A 24336-nucleotide genomic window follows, 5' to 3' on the forward strand; every position below is an offset into this window, starting at 1 on the left:
ATAATAACAATAAATATAAAAAATAATGTATGAGTCATAATAAACATAAAAATTAGTTTTTATATATATATATATCGAGTCAGTTCATGAACCTAATAGTATAAGGTCTAGATCCCCCAGGATGACCAAAAGGTCAAAGGTTCGATTTCTAAGAGTGACACTTGTTGGGAGGGATAGTCGCACACCTAAAAGGGATTAGTTCATTCCCCAAAAGGTGAAGGAATACCCTTAGTAGTACAGAAAAAACAAGATACCAATACCACATCCTAAGAATTTTCTGAAAGTTAATCACTTTCAAGCCTATCTTTCCAGAAAACAATCACCACTTAAAAACTAACATGAAGAACTGACTTCAGCACCAAACAAACATTTCCTCTGTCTTAGAAGAGTCTAAACTCTGAACTGAGTAGTTTAATGTTTAAAGTTCAAAATAACAAACTACTGAAATTTTTCCATACATAACTGTCTCCACCATTAATATGATTATAAACCTTAACTCCTAGCAGCTAGGAACATACACTGTTCGGTATTGAAGGGATGAACCTATATTCATCCATACCATACATCTGCGGTCTTAATAACAGGTAAGGGCACCCACCAAAAAAAGAAAAAGCAAGGGCAGTTAACTTCTGTTGTGTAAAGAAGATACATGTTCTTGCCCAACCAACTAAAATTATTACAATGGCCAATTAACAACACCTTGTCCTCATCTTATCTTAAACATGTAATCGTCTATTAAACCAAGATTGAGCACTAGTACGGCCGGTATCTTGTGGGTCGTCTATACCTTGGAAACCTTCTGCATGTCAAAATGATTTGGTCATCATATAGCACAAGTAGTACGGTTAATAAATAATGAGCATTTTTTATCAGATCAAAGAAAGAACAATCAAAACCAAATTTCCGTACATGCTAAACAAAGAGTTTTAGTTGTAAGAAATGTAAGCTAAGCTCGTACAGAGAAGAGAGAATTTCACTAAAATGTACAATAGTAACAGTGATCCTTATGTAGGACTGAACTCAAACTGTCAAAAGCTGGCTTCAGTTACAGCAACTAACTAATCTACTACAAAGATATTAGATAAAGGAGAAGCAGGACCAATGGGAACTACAGTCATGTTAGAGGGTGAAGGTGTAGGGGAAACAATAGAAGAGGGAAAACTAGAGACAGTAACAATCTTGTGTGTTAAGAAAATCAGTAGTGAAAATAGAGGATTGAGATGCTTCAGTGCTAGGAGGATCAGAAGTAGAGACCAGTTTAGAAGAAAAAGAAAAGGAATATTCATTAAAAATAACATCTTTTGATACAATAATTTGCCCTCTTTAGTAAGACATTTATAACCTTTGTGAATTAAAATATCCAAGGAATGTACATTCAGAAGATCTAAACTCTAGCTTGCGTTTGTTATAAAGCATAAGATGGGGAAAACAAGCACAACCAAACACTTTGAATGATTAATGATCAAGTATATGCCCAAAAAGTAGAGTGTGTGGTGTTTTATTGGACAAGGAAGAAGGGAGCCTAGTTATAAGATGAACAGCAGCGGTAAGCAAGCATGAGCTAAGAGAGCTAGACCAGTCTCAAATATGTGCCTATGCTTCCTTTCCACGGTTCCTTGTTGATGATATGCGTAAGGACAGGCAACCCTATGACTATGAGTAAAGCCTAGAGTTTGTAAATAAGTAGTGAAGGGTCTGAACTCACCACCCCAAATCACTCTGGACAAATTTGACAGTTCTGTTAAATTGATTTTGAATCATTGAAAGAAAAGTCTTGAAAATAGAAATAGTATTACATTTTTGTTTTAACAGAAAAATCCAAGTGTGTCTAATAGCAGCATCTAAAACAGACAAAAAGCATCTAAATCTAGACTTGAAATACAGGGGAGCAGGACCCCAAAAATCCAAATACAAGAGATCAGTAGGAAAAGAAATCCAAGACAACAAGGAAAAGAAATCCAAAGCATTTTTACTAGATGATTTACAGTGATGTTGACACGCTAGAGATAAGAACAGTAACGTAAAATCACTGAAAATTCATTTGAAGTACTGGTGATAAGAATAGCTTCAATGAATTGACCATAGCAGAAAATTCTATTCGGTCAAATTCGCCACCAGTAATGGGAGTGTAAGAGATGGCAGAGAAGAACGCAGAGGTACAGCAGAGGTTGGAGGTTGAGAATCAGGGGAAGAAGGAAGATCGGTAGTGTTAGCCATGCTGGCGGGAAACCATGTAAGAAATGTACACTAAGCAAGTAAAGAGAAGAGAGAAAAGAGAGAGAGAAAAGAGAATGAAGAACTTCTGATTTCTTATTATGACTGACTAAAATGTACAATAGTAATAGTGATCCTTATATAGGATTGAAGTCCAGCTGGCTTCACTCACAGCAACTAACTAATCTATATTTACAAGCATAGTACTTCTGTTTCTTTAATATGATCCATTTTTAAGTGAATGAAAAGTTTCTTGTAGTATCATACAAAATAAAAGTTCAAAATATTCTGGTTTCCTGATGTGTTGTTATGCCATCATGCCAATAGGGATGTATGTTTAATAGGATGCTTACTCCCTAGCTTAAAAACCACCTATTTTAACCAGAAGTTCTATTTTAGAAAACTAAAGGACCAGAGACCTATCAGCAAAATCCATCTGTCACTTACTAATGTCATAGGCTAGATGTAAAGCACATTTAAAAGCATTTTAGTTTCTAAAACAATTTACACAAACATAACAGAGTCAGACACAAAACAAAGCAACAATCAATCCAAGGTACATTTTTTATTGTTTTCAGTCTGATAGTGACTTACCCAAAACCAGCTGGAGGATAGAAAGGAGGTGGCATGAAAGGCCTTCTACCTCGGAAGCCCATAGGTCTTCTTCCATAATACTGTTTCATTCCAGGGACATTTGTGCGCTTAGCAGACACCTGAAGGAAAAACCAGAATTCAAGTACAGTCAAATGGAAAAGGCAAAGGAAGTGAATGATTCAATTTGCGCATATTATCTGACAATACAGACCTTAAGTTGTCGTCCATGCAATTCTGATTCGTTCAACAGGATAGCATTCTGAACAGCATCAACTTCAACAAACTCTACGTATGCGAATCCTTTTGGCTGACCAAATTTATCTGTCAATATTGTGACTCTGTTCACAGTTCCACATGACTGAAAATGCTGTTGGACTTCCTCAGGTGTACATGCATAATCAACCTGAACCATAATTTGGATTATTAAAACCATTCACTAAATTACAACACTCAGTTGAAGTATTATAAAATAACAATCAAATCAAAATCTGATGGGACAAAATTTGAACATTGCACTGGACATGATACATTATGAGGCACTACAGCCTGCAACAGGCAAGTTATTAAATACATTGATGTAACTTTGATGCCAGCAGCAAGAGGATCAAGAAAAGCTTCAAAAAGAACATGTATTAACAGTCCTGTATGAGCCTGACATATGGTACTTTGGTCTACTAATAACTAATAAGTTTTCCCTAATATTTGCAAAGCGAGAGGTCTTGCAGCATTAATTACTCAAATCAATAGAGAATAAGACAGCTTACTTCAGCCGCTATGAAGCTCACCACAATATTTCCTTTTCATTAGAAAAATAAACATGCAAAGGAAAATAAAAATACTTTTAAGAGCATATGATTCAGAACTATTTGTATCTCCTTGATTAAACCAGGCAACAGACTGAGACTCCAAAGCAAACAGGCAACAACATGAACTTCTCAACTGCTAATCAGCCCTCTTTTTGCATATTAGTAACTATGAATTATCTACAACAATGCCTAATGCTTGTAACTGTTTACCTTCAAACCTACTAGACCTTGATGGCTAAATCACTTGGTGGGAGGAGGGGGTTCAATTTTTTGTAAGAAGGAAAGAAACTAAGAAAGGCTTTATGCTGATCTAATACATATTAATACATATGCCATACTTTGGTGTATTTGGCTGGAAAGGGATGCTCATATGTATAAGGTTTCTTCGTTGTCATTTGATTTGTTGTGGAACAGGATTGTCTTCATGACTTCCCCTTTTGCCCTGGTCTATTAAAGGGAGCTTGATATGGAGAGAAATTGAAAAACTTTAGTGTATTGATCCTTCGTTTATTTCTATTTTTCTTTTCATTTTGTACCACTGTTAAGGAGAGTATATGGTCCTCCACCATGTTTGTTCTATTCTTCTCTCCGATAAACAATATATTTGGATTTGAGGCGGGGGAAAATAACAAACCAATTGGACTGGACATTTGGACTAACTAAATCAATTGGTTCATTTTGTTGTTGATTGAAAAAATTTCCAACCACTCTGAATCAATTAGTTCATGATTTGGAATACCTATTTTCTGAATCGTTAATCGAACCGTAAGATAGATGGTCTATAATTAAAAAATAATATAACATATTTTTGGTTAAAAATAACAAATATTAGACTTTTAAAGTTAATCTTAACAAGAATCCAAAGCAGAAAACGGTGTTGTGGTGTCCACAATATGGCAGAAAAAACATGTAAAGGCAGTGGGTATAAATTTGAGGGTTTAAAACTACGTAAATAATTAGACACCAGTAAGGAGGGTAGTTCATCATTTTCCCTCTCTTTTTCAATATAAAGTTGGACTAAAAAATCTTGAGCTTCATTTTTCGTCAACAGGTCACACAGACCCAACTGATTTACCATGCGACCCAAAAGTCATTTTAAAAGAGCTTATCCGAAACCTGAAACAGTCTGGCTCCAAAACTCAATTGCAAACTCAAGTATTGTTTTAAATCACCTTAGACACGGGATTCACATGATTTGTATGAGACTCAAGGTCTGCTTCTGTGATTCTTGTTCAATTTTGATTCAGCTGTTGTTCCGCATCAATAGCTCTGTTTTCCATTGAATTTCACATTACGAATCATATGATCATAACTACAACGCTCCAAACCGAAGACATTAAATTCCCTATTTATACGACAGACAAAATTTTGATGGCCCACAGTATTAGTATTACTTCCCAGATTAGACCCTTTGACCTTTCCCCCATCTCAGCCACCCAACACATTTGGAAATTGAAATTGCACAAAAGTGAGATGGGTAGCTTGTATTCTCAGAATTGACAGTCACTAATACAAAGGTTTGGCTTTAGATTATGGTCTATACGGTATTCGTAATACCAGGGTTTTTGTTCAATTAGCTTCATAGACGGCAAAACTGCTTGTTTGGGCTGAAATTTCTACAACACCAAACACGCTGGGTTTTGGGCTTTCTAGAAGCTCAACAAACATACTGATGTACGGCTTATATTAAGACAGTTAAATCAATCTACTTGTGCACAATATACTTCATAAGTATAGATATATAATTAAAGGGAAAAGTCAAATTTAACCCCCCCACCCATTTTAGATGCATGTGCACCTTAACCCTAAAATTTTAAATATGTGCAACACGATCCCGTAAACTTTCTAATGTGTGCATTTTCATCCTCCCGTTTGATTTCCCATCCAACTCTAACAGCCACATTATCTAAGTTTCATGACCAAAGTGCACAAAATGACATGTTGGAAGGGATAAACTGAACTTCTCCCATGAAGAAACTTAGCGCAAAAATGGTCACGTGCATGGAATAAAACGCACATTAGGGCACATTAAAATACATATATACACACGCAAGTGACATGTATGGAGGAGACGGTTAGAAGTCCAGGTAAGGATAGTAGATCAAATGGAGGTTAGTCCAATTCCTAGAGGAAGAGGAGGTCAAGAAAAACAATAGGTGAAACAATTAGGAAATATTTAGAGATCAATGTTTTGTCAAAAAAAAAAAACATAATTCAAGGTAAGAGTATCATGGCGCTGTTCAACCCATTTAGCCGACCCCACCTAGTGGGATTTAAGGCTTGGTCGATGTTGTTGATGTATACACGCGTGACTTTTATTTTTATATTTTGAGAAACTGAAAAATATAGCTTCTAAAAAACTGAATCCCGCCCTCGGCTTTTCGGCAACAGTCCATGCAAACAAATGTCCAAGTGTCATGTAATTCTTCGAAATTAATCACTTAACAAACTCAAACAAAGAGTCCAACATGCTAAGTTGAAGGGACTAAATGAAACATATTCGTAAAATAAAATACATAACAATTGATAGCAATGCAGCATGGAAAATTAAAAGAAGCAAAAAAGAAATGAGCCTCACATTACCAACATAGATAGATCTAGCATCCACTTCCTCCTTCTCAGCTTGAGTTGCAGAAGAACCAACCGGGTCCTCTTAAAATCAAAACATATAACATTAAATCAAAAACATCAAAATTTCAAATAAAAAGAAATCGATAAATTATATATAGAAAAATGAATAAAACCTTGAGCAGCGCCCATCTCTTTCTCAACTTTGGCTTGTAACTCGCGAAGCGCTGCAGCTTCGTCTTCGATCTGCTTCAGCCTCTTCTTCATGTCTCCTAATTCCTATAATTGAGAGAGAGAAGAGGCAAATTGAATTGATTTGAAAAATGGAAAATGTGATAAGAGTGAGTGAGTAAGAAACCTTGTTAGGGTTATCGATGGGATTGTGTTGTTGTTGTTGTTGTTGTTCGTCCATGTCGACTTCGTCGGGGATTTCTGCGCCATATACTTCATGCTCCTCTTCTTGATCCATCTCTCTCTCTCTCTTGTCTAGCACAAGCAGTGATGATGTTATGTTGATATATGGTTTATTTGAGTTTTCTTTCCCTTTTATATACCGGGCATAGAGATAAAAGTATAGTCATTAAATGTGTTTAAAAATTTATGTTAATAGGGTTATTTTCATTGTATATTGTTTTTATATTTAAAAGTTAGATATTATTATTATATAAATAAATGACGTGTTGATAATGTATAAAAAAAGTTTATATTGTTGGTGCAAAAAGTATTTTCAATTTTTTCTCATGAAGATTAAATCTTATAAAGGTTGATATATTTTTTAGCTTTTTTACTAATATTTTTTTTTATGTAATTGGGTCAAAACCTTGATATTTGTTTCTATAATTTTGAAAATAGAAAGACACAAGTTTATGTATTTATAAAATCTTTTTAACATCTTACCCCATTGAAAAAGACAAATATGAGAGGATCTATTATAATGGTAGTGAAGAGGATAAGTTTTTTTCGTACTACTAATGATATTTTCTTAACTTTTTAGATAATAAATTAATTCATTTTGGGTTTGTGACTGCCTCTCCCAAAAAGTGTCGTTCACAGAAATTGAATCATCGATCTTGAGGATCTAGTGAGATCTTACACCATTAAACTAACATTTTATTAGTAAAGAGGATAAGTTGAATAAGAGTATAATTGTTAAAGTGCAACAAAAAATGGAAACAAAAAGGCCTTAAGTTAGGTTTCATTGCTAATTGGGGGATTAAGAACTTATAAAGGAATAAGTCAATTTGATGATTAGGAGCATAAAGGAAGGTAGAAGGAGGAGAGTATAAGTTCTCCACTAATTACTCAATGCCTATTTTCTTATGAAGACGTTGGAGAAGAATCCATTTAGGAAACTTTTAAGCCAAACGAAAAATATACAAAAAGTATTGTTATAAAAATAAACATGAATTAAATATATATTTTTTAGAGCAATGAGAATTAAAATAATACATTCAGTCAGACATATTTTCAGTTAGAAGATCTAATCTCATTTAGCATGGCTGAGCAATAACATGGGCCTAACAAGACACATTGGAGGAAGAACATCATTGTGAAGTTGTTGTGTAGGAAAATAACTTACAAAAGTACTGGAAACATATTCGAACAACTATGGGAAAATTTACGTGGATAGTGTAGTTTGACTACACTATCACACATTTGGTATGTATTTTTAGGGAAGTCGTGGATGGGGTCCACAACTTTGGGGAAAGTCGTAGATGGGGTCCACGACTTTGGGGAAGTCGTGGATAGGATCCACAATTTCCTCTCTCTCCATGGAAGTCGTGTACCCTAAAGACGATTTCCATTGTATATTAATAAAAAAAAACTTTGTAGCCTAGTAGTTCTTAGTTTTTATGGGAACCTAGAGGTCCATGGTTCACCACCCACCTATTGTTTTTTTTATTTTTTATAACTTTGACATATATTATTTATACAAGGACTATGATACATTATGGTTAAATTGCATTATATTCATTACCGAATTTTATACATTTTATTAATATACATTTTTTATTCATTACCTAATTGTTTAAAACAATATAAAATAAAAATGTACACAATTCAAGAATGAATATAATGCAATTTAACCATAATGTATCATAGTCCTTGTATAAATAATATATGTCAAAGTTATAAAAAAATTATAAAAAAAAAAAGCAATAGGTGGGTGTTGAACCATGGACCTCTAGGTTCCCATAAAAACAAAGAACCACTAGGCTACAAAATTCTTTTATTATTAATATACAATGGAAATCGTGTTTAGGGTACACGACTTCCATGGAGAGAGGAAATCGTGGATCCCGTCCACGACTTCCCCAAAGTTGTGGACCCCATCCACGACTTTCCCCAAAGTCGTGGATCCCATCCACGACTTTCCCCAAAATCGTGGATGAGATCCACGACTTCCCTAAAAAATACACTACTTCCGTAAATATTTTGAAGCATATACCAAACATGTGATAGTGTAGTCAAACTACACTATCCACGTAAATTTTCCAACAACTATGGGGCCGACACATGCTATTTTCATGGGATACTGTTGTCTCATAGTTTATGTTACTTCATGTGTCATTGGCTTAAGATTGGTCAGAAAAAAATATATTTAAGTTAAAATTTAATTATTAAGTATTTTTCAAACCAATCACAAGCTCTTGACACATAGAGTGACATAAACTGTGGGACAGTAGATGTGCTCCCATTTTTATGAGGGTCAACAACAAGAGTATGTCATTCTATATGTCACTTCATCTAATTGGTTGGAAACATATATTTAAGTTTAAAATTTAATAATAAAATATTTTTATAACCAATTAATAAAAGTAACATATAGTGTGACACATTTTTTGAGACATAAGATCTGTTTCCTTGTACTAGTGATGTAGCTAGTGATTTCTTCTTAGTTAAACTCTATATCATGGAGAACTGCTCTTGTAGGTGCCCATTGGCTGATATATGAATAATATGATCATTATCTCATTTTGAAAGAGTGGAGTTCTGATTTCAATCAAGTAAAAGGAATGGTAAAGTGGTAGTTTATGTTTTCTTTTATCTACCTATTGAATAATATTATTATAATATTTTCACTTCACTGGCAATAGAATTAGACAAATGTTCAAAGTGGACAAAAATAGTTTCGCCTAAGAGAGTGGGAAATATGCTAGATTTTGTATTGAAGTGGATCTCATGTAAGAATGGTAATGGGGCGGGTCAAGGTTGAGTTTGCACTTACTCAAACTTAAATTAGAAATTTAAAACCCGAACCCGAATTAAACGGGGTTAAAAATAATACTCTCATCCTCGACCCCGTCGAGTTTCGGGTAACCCGAAACCCAAAATTATTATATATATATATACACACACTTTGCTGCCAAGTCCTCATAATTGAGTTAAAACTCAAATATAAAATATTGGACAGCCATGGTACTTAACTGATAATTAAGTTACATGATTTAAAACTCAACTATAAAAAATATGAAATATTGGCCATGCCATTTCACCTCACAAATATATATATATATATATAATTGTGTAATTTAAATATATTATTCGGGTTTGGGGTGGGTTCGGCGTAGAGTATTACTTATACCAAACCCGATCCCGAAAATTATAACCGAATAAAACCCGAACCTGAACCCAATTATAATGAGTTTTCTCCGTTAAATTTGGGTTGGATTTGAACGAGTACCCACAAATTTAGTTTTTATTGTCATCCCTAATCTCATCAAACCTCTTCTTGTAACATTAGAGCCTGACAAAAAATACTACAAAATATAGAATGAAAGCTTCCATTTATTATGTCTAACTAGCAGGTGGTTAATCACTATATAATGGAGGGGCTTGGATTCCCTCCAATAGTTTATGAGGTTAATAATGAGTTTGATGATTTTTAAAATAAAATATTTAAAATCTACAATATCAATTTTTTGTTGAAATATATGTGTTATTATCTCATCTAGTACTAAACCTTCTTGTAGTGGAGAAGATCTAGATTCATAAGAAATTGCATAAACAAATAAGACAATAAAGAAATGGAATCTTATCAATAGAAGTATGGTTGATAATGTCAAATCAACATGACGTTTGTTCAAAACTCGACTCATTATTTAGCTTAATAAACTTAGTTCATGAACAAAACGAGTTGAAGTTGAGCTAAAAAATTAAGCAAGTGAAGTTGACCTAAAAATTTAAGCAAGTGAAGTTGACTTAAAAATTTAAGCAAGTGAAGCGAGCTAGAAAACTAAGTTCATTAAATAAATGAGTCAAACTTGAACCAGCTATATTTCGACTCAACACTCAATCTTATCTATTTATTTTCTTAAATCTAACGGACCAAATGAGGGAGTGCAATAAGTGATGAGAGAGAAAAATAGAAATCTTAAATCACTTTTAAATTTCACCAATATGGTTCATTGAATTTAAGAAAAATGAATCGATGAGATTGAATGTAAGTAGTGTAACTTAATTTGGGGTAAACGAATCACTCCTCATATATATATATATATATAAATGTAAAAAAAATCTTTAATTTTATATGTATAAAAAAAATTATTATTATTTGAACTAACGAATTAAATCAATCAAGCTAATAAGTTAAACTATACCGTTCGCAAACGAATCAAATTAATTCGAACTATCGAATTTAAGCTGAAAACATAGCTAGTTTCATACTCGAGACAATTTTCGAGCCAAACAAATCATACTTGGGCTGAAATTTGATTCACATAAGTTAAGCTCATTTTTAGCTATATAGGGAAAGAAATGGTAGAGAAGGTAATGAGAATCAAACTAGCACTCATTCTACTAGGCTGTTGATCCAAGAATAACACAAAAAAGGAAGTTGATCCATCAAACATGGGATCTAGATTTTCTGTTTTGGAAAATATTGATGTGGATTTAAATGTTGGTGATTCAAAACTGAAACGCTGGGTGCGTATAAAGGTAATAATGAGTCAATTATGGGAAATATCCCTTAGAGATTGCTCATGTTAATGTTATTAAAATTACAAACAAGAGTGGATCCACTAGCTTGCATCACACGATCGAATTCTTCAATAAAAAGGATTGAATATTGAGGTGCAAAAGAGGGCAAGAAATCAAAATGGTGTCAAAAACTTAATAAATGCTGACAATAATAGTTGATACTCAAAATAAAGGAGCAAATATGGTAGTTGTTGAAGATTGTGTTATTAATATCATATTGGTCATCAAATTGGTTAGAGTAATGGTATAGCTATTCAATCAGTGATTCACTAATTAAATTGTATACCGGTAAAATTAGATATACATATATAATAAATTAGATATACATATATAATATATTTATTTTTATTAAAAATTAATTTTAAATAAAAATAAGTCGGTATGATCGGTACGGTTCAATTGAATACCGACTGGTATGATTGATACGGTTCAATTGAAAATCGCTCGGTATGACCAGTTTTAACTGGTATGATTACATGACTAGTATAATTATTATACTATACCGGTATTGGGACTCTGATTCACTGATTGACTAATTTAAATGACTGGCGCAAACCAATTTTTACAACAATGATTGAAGGTAAGAATATTGTGGAGTCCACCATTGTTAATTGAGATAAAGGTAATGGGGACTTTACGATAGAAACACATGGTGACTCATCCATACAGGGATCTCATAGTTCTTTTATACTTGGTCAGCTGTTGTTGCGGCGATTATGATTATTGAGAATGTAGTACTTGCGGTCGTTCCGGTGTTAATTATTTTGTAATTAAAAAATATTTTCGAATTTAATTTAGTTTGATGTGGCCCTATATGGGCCAAATGCAGGCCTATATGATTGTATTGTAGTCTAATGTAGTTACATTATTGTAATTCAATATTGTACCATAATTTGTGTGATACGGTTACAGCGGTTATTACAACTGCAGCTATAATATTATGGCCGCATCATGTGATCGGTCCACAATTTGAATAATTTGACTTCCTGTTAAGTCCATTGTTTTTTATATGGAACTGTATAAGCCCCCTGACCCTGATGGTTTTTCGGCAGGATCCTACAAAACAGCTTAGGATATCACTACACGCTACCTGCCATTTCATCTGACATGTCTATGAGTGTGCTATATGATGAAATTAGTGAAGTAAATCAAACTAACATTTGTCTCATTTAAAAGTTTCCACTGTTTAATTAGCGAGTCTAATTAAGCCTATCTTATTATGTAATGTGAATTTCATAATCTAGAAATATCATTGTTAAAATACTTAAACTGATCAAGCGAGTTATTATTTCTCTAATTTTCTCCCAATCAACCTGGTTTCATTCAGACCCATAGCATTCATGAGAATATCTTCACTGCCCAAAATATGACTCACAACATGCAAAAGATTAAATGGTGCTATGGCTTCTTTAATACTAGAGTGAATTTAGCTAAAATTCTCTACCATAGTTATCTAGTATGCGAATATATTATTCGCTTGGATACACGAGTATATTATTTACTTGGATACACAGTTCATTTTTTACATTAATTTTATAAGACCTTAATTGGTGGTTTATTCTTGGCATTCTTATTGAGGTTAAATTTCCAGTTTTGTTAGTTAATCTCACCATGTATTGTATAACTTCTGTGCTATTATTCAATGTGATTTGAGCGTATATTTTAGATAGGAGAGATAGATGAAATTAAGTGCTCCAAGAGATAATGGACAGAATACATCTGCTACAATAACAAAAAAAAAATGGTTCTTCATGTTTTTTGTACTAAGCTTATGTTCATATGAATGACAATGTGATGCTCTTCACTTAAATTTTAGCTTATAAAAATAAGGTTGTATATACTTATATCATTTAAGACCCCATAGGTGGAAACCACTTCATAGGGCACACCATTGTAACTCAAGCTAAAGCAACTTAGTGGCTTATGAGTGTTATTTGGCAATACTCTAAAATCAAACTAGACCTCCCACGTTAAGTTTAACTGATCAAATTGTTCTTCATATATAATAAATAATTATATATAACTATTTGGAATAATATAACTTTACTTTTTCGAACTGGGATGAGCCAAAGTCATAAAAATGGTGTTACCACTTTTTAAAAAAAATTAAGTAAATTGTCTGATTCACCTGTTGTTTTATTTAGATTTAATCATGTTTAACACGGACGTATCAGAATTTTCATAGCCTAAATCGGTCCAATCCCAAGTCCAGTTAACAACCACATCGGTCGGTCCTACTCTCATACCATTGCTTTTCGGTTTTCATGTGTTCATATAATCATGGTATAAGGCTTCTTTGCTCAATTAATGAGGCCCCAAAACATTATCTTTTGTTAAAGAATTGTCATCTTTTTCAAATAACTAATGTACAAAAAGGAAAGAAAAAAAAAATCATATTTTAGAAAATAGCTGGACCCTATTGACATTGCAAGAAGATGCAGGATCCTGAAGGCACTTGCAAAATGCATCCTCATCTTCAGGAAATGATGTTGGTAGAGGATGGTCAGGAATGACACCAACCTACATGCACATACAGAAATGCTTGAATAGACAACTTAATTATGCATTTATTCAATAAGTTCTTTCGACCAACAATGCGCTGGTCTAGTGGTGTAAGGCTTCGTTAGATCCCCATGATAACTAAAAAGTCAAGTGTTCAATTTCTGGGAGCGACACTTGTTGGGACGGGCAGTCACGAACCCTGAAAGGGATTAGTTCCTTACCAATAAGGTGAAGGATACTCTTGGTAGTACAAAAAAAACTCTTTCGAAATAAGCTAAAAAGAGCTCATTTTTATTAGCTTCTCCGATAAGCTTCTTGAAATAAGCATGCTTTCAAGTTGGGATCCACAATCGCATTTGCTGCAATAGTCCTCAATTATATGTGTAGCATAAGTATAACCATAATTTAAAACCTTGAAAGTAAGCTAAAAATAGCTTATAGGAAAGTCAAAAACTATTTTCATAAGACAAATAAGTTTTCTATAAGCTCTTTCAAACGCGTCGTTAGTGGAGAAAGCGGGTTGGGGTGGTGGAGGGTTAAAGAGCATACCTTGTCAATATCAGTGTGAGCAGGTGTCTCATAGCGAGCAACTGTAACAACTAATCCAGACCCATCTGAGAGCTCAAAAACTGATTGTATCTTCCTGAAAGGATGTGTATAACATGTTATAAAGAAACCATTACATTTAATTGTTTTTACTGAACCAACGAAACGCAAGTATAGTGATGTAAGATCCCACTAGATTTTCAAGTATCGTACTAAGTCAAATGTTCGATTCCTGAGAGCGATACTTGTTGGGAGGGGAAGTCACTTCGCCCTGAACGGGATTTATTCCTTACCCATAGGGTAAAGAGATACCCTTGATTATACCAAAAAACTGAAAGTACCTACCCTTTTCCAAATGTTGGTTCTCCAAACACTATGGCCCGTTTATTATCTTTCAAAGCACCAGCTAATATTTCACTTGCACTTGCAGTTCCCTTGTTTACCTGATACAGGCCAATAATCAATATATTCCATTACTCATACTCAACAGAGAAAATAAATGAGAAATTATAGGAACCTCAGTCACATCTGGTAGACAGTATATTCCCATGGCTTCAAAACAATAAGTAAAACATACTTCACTACATAACCTGCAAGTGATCTTAGCATGAGTTGCTCAGATTCAAGGACAGAAAAAATTGTGGCTCAGTGCATGAGGCTCCCACCTAGTGGGTCTAGGAAGTATAGATGTACGCAGCCTTATCCTCGCAGGATTTGAACCCATGACCTCCAGATCACAAGACAAGCAAACTTACCATTGCACCAAGGCTCACCTCAAAACAATTCAAGGATAAAGTTTCAAGATTTCTAATGAGGTGGCTAAAGAATAAATATACTCTATTTAAGGAGAAAAAGTTAAAGAAATAATTGTTTAAAAACATTACATTTGAAAAACTCCACATTTAAGAATTTTGGGGTAGCCATATCTATCCTATTCTTCCACAAGGATCCTCCCTTGCTCAAATCTAAACCACAAAATGCATCCTCAAATCCTAAAGTTCCCAATCCCATGTTAGCTGAATACAAGTTTCCCTCAATACTTGCATGGCCTTGAAACCTCATATTTGTATAACAAAAAAATAAACAAGGAACTTGCTCATGAAGGAAAAAAATTTATTTATATGACACTGATGCACTATGGGTGTTAAGATAAGTCCCACGATAGATGGGAATATGGTCAAGTCGGTGCTTATAAAGCTTAGGCAACCCTCATCCTATGAGCTAGCTTTGGTCTACCCTGCACAATTCTAATAAAGGGTAGATAGCAAAAAAAACATACCAGTACAGCTAAGGGTTCCGAAGTTGCTAGTGCACTACTTCCATCTGTATCAAGGATATCTCGAACACCACGACTATCACAAATATACACAATCACACCCTTGTCCAACCTGGTTTGATAATATCTATTAGAACTTGAAGTTAAAAAGAGTAATTATTTAAATCAAAGAAAATTTAAGAAAACACTGAAAAAGTCCTTTTCTTCTGTTGATTATTGAAAGAATTTAACAATCCACATCAGCTCTACAATATCTATACTTCTATACTATTAATAAAGGGAAAACACAAAATAACCACCCATCATGGTGTAATTTGTGTTTTCCTATTTTGCCCTCAATATCTTTTTATTTCTACCAAAAAATCATATAATATTATTTTCTTATTTTATCCTTATTATCTTCTTATTTTAAAAGTGTATTTAAAAAATTGAATATTAGACCAATTGAAATAAATTCAACCGTAAATTTAGTGCAAAAAATTATATTTGAATTTATAAAATACAAACTATACATTACAAACGATAGGAAAGCGGGTTGACAGGCACGACAGTGCATGTCAACACGCTAGTATTTTATAATGGTAGAAGGTGTTTCTGATTGTACAATCATATAACACTTTTCTGATCTGTAAGAAGCAACAATACTGGAGTGGCCCTAACTGAAGATACATAAAATAATTGTATCCCGAAAGATGGTAAAACCATGCAGTTGAGTTTCAAGCTCCACTAGTCAAAGATAATACAAGATGTAAAAATTCCATTAGTTGGTATGCATATCTTACCAAAATTTGGCAATCTCAATTCCTTCTGGGAAAAGACCACCACTGCAATAAATGTAAGCTTCAGAAATCTAGTCTCGATGAAAGTATAAAATGGGAAATGTTGATTGCTAAATCACCTATTATCTCTTAGGTCCAACACAAATGCATTAACATTATTACTCCTTAATGTATTGATTGCTTCCTTGATAGCACCTGCAAGGGTAGCAGATCCACAAGGAAGTAAGAAAAGGACAAAGAAACACAATTTTGTTTCATAATCAATTAATCATAGTAAAGGAAAAGTTAAGGTGATGACAAAATATATATTAAAATTTTCGATAATCTATATCATGTTTAATTTAAATCAAAAGTGGAGTAGAAAATTTATATTGTGCCACTGCCTTTATGTAATAACAAGTATATATGAAAAAAATTAGAATACGAACATAATATGGGTTGATGAGATGAAGGTTATATTTAGAAAATATAATGTAGTTGGCAGATCAATTTCTTGATTGGGTGGACCATAAACTCTTAAGAAATAAAAGAATGAGACAGAGAGTAGAAGATGCATATAAAGAGATGATAGACAATGATAAGATCATAGAAGCAAGAAAATTTGTGCATGTCATCAAATACTACTTACTAGATGCCTTTTTGTTGAAGGTTGTTAGTTTTATATAACCAATTGTTGGAGATTCGTTTCCTGAACCAGGCATCTTGCACAGTCTTGACTTCACTGGATTCAATGAAACTTTCTCTCGCCTGAAATGTTGGAACTCTTACTCTTAGAGTTTAGTTGGTTAGTTATAAATAAGACAGAAGTTCTGGATGGAAGAACACAGGTAATTAAGCCTACCAAGTAACAGTAATGATAAGTGTAACGATAACAGCTAAAATTAGGCGGGTTAATGATGGTAACATTGATTAATGATGTAAATGTAGCTAAATGTTATGAAGCATTATCAACCTGCAACATTTCGGACTCATCCTAGGAAACAAAATGCACTCTCAAAGGCCAAAGCTTCAAATTAAACTCATTTTGGAACAAAGCAAACTTACGTCAAAGCTAGGTGCTTTACATCTGAACCACTACGAATCGTCAAAGATACAGAGCTTCCTTCAGGTCCCCTGCAATTTAAAGATTAGGCATTTCTTTTTAAATGAATGTACACAATAATTTTCAAGTACCTAGAACCTTAAACTTGGCATTCACACTAGAATAACAAAACCAAGTAAGACACTATATAATGGAAAAGCTTGAAAGACTTTACGCTGATAAAGGAACAGAAATTAATACTTATATGAACATGGCAATAGAGAGTGACTCACATGAGAACAATGCGCTATTATGAGAAATGAGAACAGTTAATATGGACCATTAGATCTTATGTGAATGGTCATGTTTAAAAGATACATGCATATGACTATCGTGTGACTAATAACTAACTTTTAATCTTAATCATCCATGATTGGTTGTAAGGCCCAATTTATTGTTCTCGCAGTTTTTCTATGAGAACTGTTCTCGCTTGAGTCGCCCCCCATAGCAATATAAATTAACTAGTTGAGGCACTATAAGACATAAATACAATCCTAGTTGTTGGTCTTCTGCACAACATTTAAAACGCGTTTCTTTAATAACTTTAATATTCCCGATTTGTGGACGAAATTATTGACTAGAAAGCTAAGGCGGCATGCAGGAGAGGAAACTCACTGGAGGCGCTCAGCAGCATCATATAGTCCCATGTTTTCTGTGGTTGTATCATCAATCCCTAGGATAACATCTCCAGACAAAACACCGGCTCTATATGCAGGACCTCCCGGAGAAGCTGAAATGACAACAAGTCCACCACGTGGCATGTCAGATTTGGTAGGGTAGCCTATTGATAAGCCCACACCAGTAAGAGCGCCTTGAGTTCCAGACTGCCTTCAACAAAATATCACTTCGTGGTAGATTGAACAAATAGTAATATCCAATATGCAAAATTAAGCAAGGACTATACGTAAAATAAGAGAAAGGAAAACATAGAACGAAAAGGAGTCATACCCTCAAACTTCTAAGCTTTTCAGGCTCCAGAAACCTAGTGAAGGGATCACCCAATGTGCCAAGCATCTTTCTTATTGCCGTATCTGAGAGAAAATGTAGCATCAGCAATTTCAAGTAAAGTGGAAAGATAGATTTGTTTTGCCTACATGATGATGCAAACCTAATAAATTTCAGATGTGCCAAAATCATGTATGTAAAATCGTGAGACGTTGTAGAAAATTTATTTACAGGATAACAGCCAATTTTAGAAGGTTAAAGGAGGGGACTTCCCTTAATTATATTGATCAATATGGACCAGGAAGCCTAGTTAACAAGTGCATAATTTTAGTCAGTATCCACTCCAGTTTGATACTTCAAGTTTAGAAGTACGAAATATAAGCTTCTTAAGATTAAAAGCAATCTTCAGATGGGAAGGTTGTTCTATAAGACTCCTTAGCATGCATGATAATATGATATAGATCAAGATATAAGTGGTTTCTCATAGTTAGTATATCAGCTGCTTACCCTCTCACAGTTCTTAACTTTTCTACTGTTATAGAGAGCTATATTGGTGTTGCAAACCTATTTTTAAGGCCTATTTTTAAGGCATCAATGAATGTATTTTAGTAATTTAAGAACAGGAAAACTCGAGAAAAATACAGAGAAATACATCATAGACACCGAGACACTTAGACTAATTGAATACAGTACAAGAGAAGAGAGAGGTAGGAATGGTTGAACAAAATTCTGGATGAATCTACTGAACACCCATGCTAAAATCCTAAATTCTGGATGAATCTACTGAACACCCATGCTAAAATCCTGTTTCTACCCGGATGTCAATCTACATACCTGGAAGGATAGCCAACACATCTCTCATTCCCACTTAAAGGAAAGTCAAAATTGAAGAGAGAGAAAAACTAACGACAAAAAGAAACTTAAGTCCCAGAAAATCTATGTAACAGAAAAATATAATGGAATGTTTTCTACCAGTTTTCTTCAATTTCACATTGATACACTACCTATCTAAAAGCAAATTGCATTCAGCTTACTAAGCAATATGCTTTCTGCACTTAATATGTGCCACCAGAACTAAATTTAGTAAGTAAGAAAATCTAAGCAGTCAATGTTATATTTAACTGATCGGAACTTTGGAGCACTATCTAGCTATAATCCTACGCTCCTAGCATTATCACCATTCACCACCTACAATATCACAGAAGGAAATAAAAGCTTTTGACCAATTCAAGCTAACAACAGGAAATACAATTGCCTCCATATTATTTTGTATGAGGATAAAAGGCTAAAAAGCTTGCTTATGAGCTGCAATCACAAAAGGATCAATAATATATTCCTGATCAAATAGGACCTAAGTAACTTCATTACCTATAATCTAGAGAGAGAATATGATAACCATGCTGCAATATGAACGCAACTAATTCAGAGAATTTTGATAGGAAGCTAAATCATCAAACATCAAGTACCAGCATTTCGAATAACAATACAGAATTACAGATAGTTCCTTCTAGATAAGTACAGTTTGTTTAATGCATTTCTATATCAGACTTTCATTTTCACTGTTTAAACTTTAATTATAGCTAGTGTAGATTCTTTTCCATGTCGAAGGCGTTAAGAATATATCACCTTACTCTGTTGTCCTTATGCAGAAAATTGGAATAAAAAGGTAGGGAATGAAATCTATACATGTTTGCTCTCGGTTGTTCATCGGTTCATTGCGCAATGCATCTTCTCTATACCTAAACCAACTTTGTCCATTAAAACCTTTGTCGATATACGCTCGGTCAATTACTCTCCATGCCTCCAGAAATAGGAGATTCTCTTCAGTGAGGGCCCCTAGAAAAAAAAGCGGGGAAGAAACAACACAAAAGAAATGAAAACAAGATCAGGAAAACATTCCACTATAAAAACTCTACACATCTTAATTATCATATTATCCTTTCAAATTCGATTATATACGCATTAAAGAACTCACAGGATGGGTTACTGGAAGCCAAGGAAACCGACATAACCAACATCACTAACAGAACAGAAGCATGTTGTCTGAACTTTACTGAACAATCCTTCAACTTTACATGACATTTATATTTCCTTCTTTTGACAAAGAAACCCCAACTTGAAGGAAACAAACTACACTTAGGAAAACATGTTTGGCTTATCAATGGTGCCACCCCAAGTGAAAAATCATTCACAGAATCCCTATTGATAAAACCAATAACTCTCTTCCTTCTATGTGTAAAAGAAATCCTGTAATCTATTGCCCTTACAGAAAAACACTTCCACTGTGATACCTGCATATAGTGCATACATTTCAGTGAATATACAAGTGAAAATAGTGTTGTTCTCTTCATTCACCATCTAAATCAAATTGGGTAAGTAAAAATAATAAAAGGGTAGCTTTCAAAATTGTTTTTTTTTTGTTGCAACATATTCTCAGATTTTCTAGGGAACCAAACATGAAAGTGATGAGAATAGGAATAAAGGAAGTGAAAAATGGGAAGAGAACCTGAGGAATTGAGAAGGAATGGGTTGGGGAATTGTGAAGGGAAAAAGAAGCGTTCATAGAGGTTGCAACAACGACCTCCATGGATGAAGGAAGCTCCACCTTTGGCTAAACCTCTTTACATATTTTCTCTTTTACATTATCCTATCATATTTTTCTACATATTTCGAGAAACAATAGTTAAATAGTATAAAAATTTGAGTAATATGATATGATTTATTTATTTTTTGTACAAGTAATATTAGTTGTCCTTGGGGGAATTAATCTCTTTCTTAATTCATGACTAATGTTTCTCGCAATATTTTAATATTGTTTATCTGAAATGTAAATTATAAACTTACTGGTTTATAAATCAAAACATTTGGAATGAGGTAACAAAATTAAAACACTCAAAAGGTAAGTAAAAGGAAATATTAGTTAATAATTCTTTTAAAAAATAAGTTATTTTATTGTTTTTTGTACTAATAAGCTAACAAATTTTTTTGGTGTATGATTGTTCCTTCAAGTAAATGTTGCTCCCAAGAATTAAACACTTAATATTTTGATAATTCTATGGATCTAATAAGTCTTATACTGCTAGGTCAATGTATTATTGGTAAATAATCTACTTTATGTTAATTAAGAAATAAAAATAAAAACATCATCTTTTGCTTATTTAAATTATTACTTTTATTCATTAAAAAATTATTTTTAAAAAAATGTTGAATGTTCTTTTTTCCTATCGAGTTGCTTTTTTTTGTTGGAGTTTAATTAGGGTGTTTCCGCAAGTAGATATTTTTAGAGCATATCATTCATGTAATGTTATTTTGCTTTTTATTTTCTTAATATATAATGAGTTAAAATAAAGTTAAATGAGATAGGGAAGTAAGCATTGTCTTGTATGATTGTAGGTCATGTCCTTTAGTTGGTATTTGATTTAGATTGATAGTTATGATATAGGTAAATAATTTGGTAAGGTAAAATAGAGGATAAATTAATTAACAAACTTATTTGGCTGAAAATAATCATTGGCTTAGTTAGAGATAGAGGTGTCAATATGGGCAATGTTCACGGGCAGGGCATGGTATTTTTGTCTGTTAGCCCATATTGTTCGGCCGTTTGCCCGCTTTATTAGCGTGCATTTTAAACGGGCTCCGTGGGCTGCCCGCGAGCATTACATTTTACACTTTAAAATTTTAATTTTGGCTCAGTGGGTAGTGGCCCAAACTCCTTTAATTATTGTATATTTGTTAGAGAGAATTATTATCTAATGTGGTTAGAGAGACATGTTTTGAATTATTATTATATAGAATTTTAATTATTATGTAATGTGGTTATGTAAAATCTATTGATTTACTGCCTAATGTACTGCATAGGAAATTTGAATTGACATTTGATAACTTAGCATACACCATTGTTGCTTTTTTAATGTAAACATGAAAATGCCCGCGGGCCACCCGTTAGCCCGTTAGCCTGTTTTAAAACGGGCAGGGCATGACTTTTTGTTTGTTAACCAATTGCGACATTCCCACTTAAAGGAAAGTCAAAATTGAAGAGAGAGAAAAACTAACGACAAAAAGAAACTTAAGTCCCAGAAAATCTATGTAACAGAAAAATATAATGGAATGTTTTCTACCAGTTTTCTTCAATTTCACATTGATACACTACCTATCTAAAAGCAAATTGCATTCAGCTTACTAAGCAATATGCTTTCTGCACTTAATATGTGCCACCAGAACTAAATTTAGTAAGTAAGAAAATCTAAGCAGTCAATGTTATATTTAACTGATCGGAACTTTGGAGCACTATCTAGCTATAATCCTACGCTCCTAGCATTATCACCATTCACCACCTACAATATCACAGAAGGAAATAAAAGCTTTTGACCAATTCAAGCTAACAACAGGAAATACAATTGCCTCCATATTATTTTGTATGAGGATAAAAGGCTAAAAAGCTTGCTTATGAGCTGCAATCACAAAAGGATCAATAATATATTCCTGATCAAATAGGACCTAAGTAACTTCATTACCTATAATCTAGAGAGAGAATATGATAACCATGCTGCAATATGAACGCAACTAATTCAGAGAATTTTGATAGGAAGCTAAATCATCAAACATCAAGTACCAGCATTTCGAATAACAATACAGAATTACAGATAGTTCCTTCTAGATAAGTACAGTTTGTTTAATGCATTTCTATATCAGACTTTCATTTTCACTGTTTAAACTTTAATTATAGCTAGTGTAGATTCTTTTCCATGTCGAAGGCGTTAAGAATATATCACCTTACTCTGTTGTCCTTATGCAGAAAATTGGAATAAAAAGGTAGGGAATGAAATCTATACATGTTTGCTCTCGGTTGTTCATCGGTTCATTGCGCAATGCATCTTCTCTATACCTAAACCAACTTTGTCCATTAAAACCTTTGTCGATATACGCTCGGTCAATTACTCTCCATGCCTCCAGAAATAGGAGATTCTCTTCAGTGAGGGCCCCTAGAAAAAAAAGCGGGGAAGAAACAACACAAAAGAAATGAAAACAAGATCAGGAAAACATTCCACTATAAAAACTCTACACATCTTAATTATCATATTATCCTTTCAAATTCGATTATATACGCATTAAAGAACTCACAGGATGGGTTACTGGAAGCCAAGGAAACCGACATAACCAACATCACTAACAGAACAGAAGCATGTTGTCTGAACTTTACTGAACAATCCTTCAACTTTACATGACATTTATATTTCCTTCTTTTGACAAAGAAACCCCAACTTGAAGGAAACAAACTACACTTAGGAAAACATGTTTGGCTTATCAATGGTGCCACCCCAAGTGAAAAATCATTCACAGAATCCCTATTGATAAAACCAATAACTCTCTTCCTTCTATGTGTAAAAGAAATCCTGTAATCTATTGCCCTTACAGAAAAACACTTCCACTGTGATACCTGCATATAGTGCATACATTTCAGTGAATATACAAGTGAAAATAGTGTTGTTCTCTTCATTCACCATCTAAATCAAATTGGGTAAGTAAAAATAATAAAAGGGTAGCTTTCAAAATTGTTTTTTTTTTGTTGCAACATATTCTCAGATTTTCTAGGGAACCAAACATGAAAGTGATGAGAATAGGAATAAAGGAAGTGAAAAATGGGAAGAGAACCTGAGGAATTGAGAAGGAATGGGTTGGGGAATTGTGAAGGGAAAAAGAAGCGTTCATAGAGGTTGCAACAACGACCTCCATGGATGAAGGAAGCTCCACCTTTGGCTAAACCTCTTTACATATTTTCTCTTTTACATTATCCTATCATATTTTTCTACATATTTCGAGAAACAATAGTTAAATAGTATAAAAATTTGAGTAATATGATATGATTTATTTATTTTTTGTACAAGTAATATTAGTTGTCCTTGGGGGAATTAATCTCTTTCTTAATTCATGACTAATGTTTCTCGCAATATTTTAATATTGTTTATCTGAAATGTAAATTATAAACTTACTGGTTTATAAATCAAAACATTTGGAATGAGGTAACAAAATTAAAACACTCAAAAG

General features: G+C 33.5%; 2 protein-coding genes across 4 annotated transcripts; both read right to left on the reverse strand.

Moving 5' to 3' along the window:
- On the reverse strand, positions 348-6708 carry LOC109346136 (polyadenylate-binding protein 2-like). 2 transcript variants are annotated; one of them, XM_019585532.1, is made up of 6 exons: positions 6541-6708; positions 6359-6461; positions 6193-6266; positions 3020-3211; positions 2809-2927; positions 348-796 (listed from the first exon to the last, which is right to left on the reverse strand). In XM_019585532.1, exons 1-6 carry the CDS (start codon positions 6649-6651, stop codon positions 754-756), a joined length of 642 nt encoding a protein of 213 aa, XP_019441077.1. In that variant the 5' UTR covers positions 6652-6708; the 3' UTR covers positions 348-753. The 2 variants fall into 2 exon arrangements, with proteins under 2 accessions (XP_019441077.1, XP_019441076.1); XM_019585531.1 differs by having other exon boundaries at positions 348-799; positions 6541-6707.
- Positions 13420-24083, reverse strand: LOC109346137 (carboxyl-terminal-processing peptidase 2, chloroplastic). 2 transcript variants are annotated; one of them, XM_019585534.1, is made up of 13 exons: positions 23944-24083; positions 23413-23728; positions 23124-23273; positions 18295-18377; positions 17962-18170; positions 17310-17378; positions 16894-17012; positions 16385-16460; positions 16269-16310; positions 15490-15598; positions 14556-14653; positions 14214-14307; positions 13420-13682 (listed from the first exon to the last, which is right to left on the reverse strand). In XM_019585534.1, the coding sequence occupies exons 1-13, from the start codon at positions 24022-24024 to the stop codon at positions 13554-13556; spliced, it is 1575 nt and encodes a 524-aa protein (XP_019441079.1). In that variant the 5' UTR covers positions 24025-24083; the 3' UTR covers positions 13420-13553. The 2 variants fall into 2 exon arrangements, with proteins under 2 accessions (XP_019441079.1, XP_019441078.1); XM_019585533.1 differs by lacking the exons at positions 23124-23273; positions 23413-23728; positions 23944-24083 and adding exons at positions 19978-20127; positions 20267-20582; positions 20798-20937.

Source organism: Lupinus angustifolius, chromosome LG04 (genome assembly GCF_001865875.1).
Source record: "Lupinus angustifolius cultivar Tanjil chromosome LG04, LupAngTanjil_v1.0, whole genome shotgun sequence".
Taxonomy (NCBI): domain Eukaryota; kingdom Viridiplantae; phylum Streptophyta; class Magnoliopsida; order Fabales; family Fabaceae; genus Lupinus; species Lupinus angustifolius.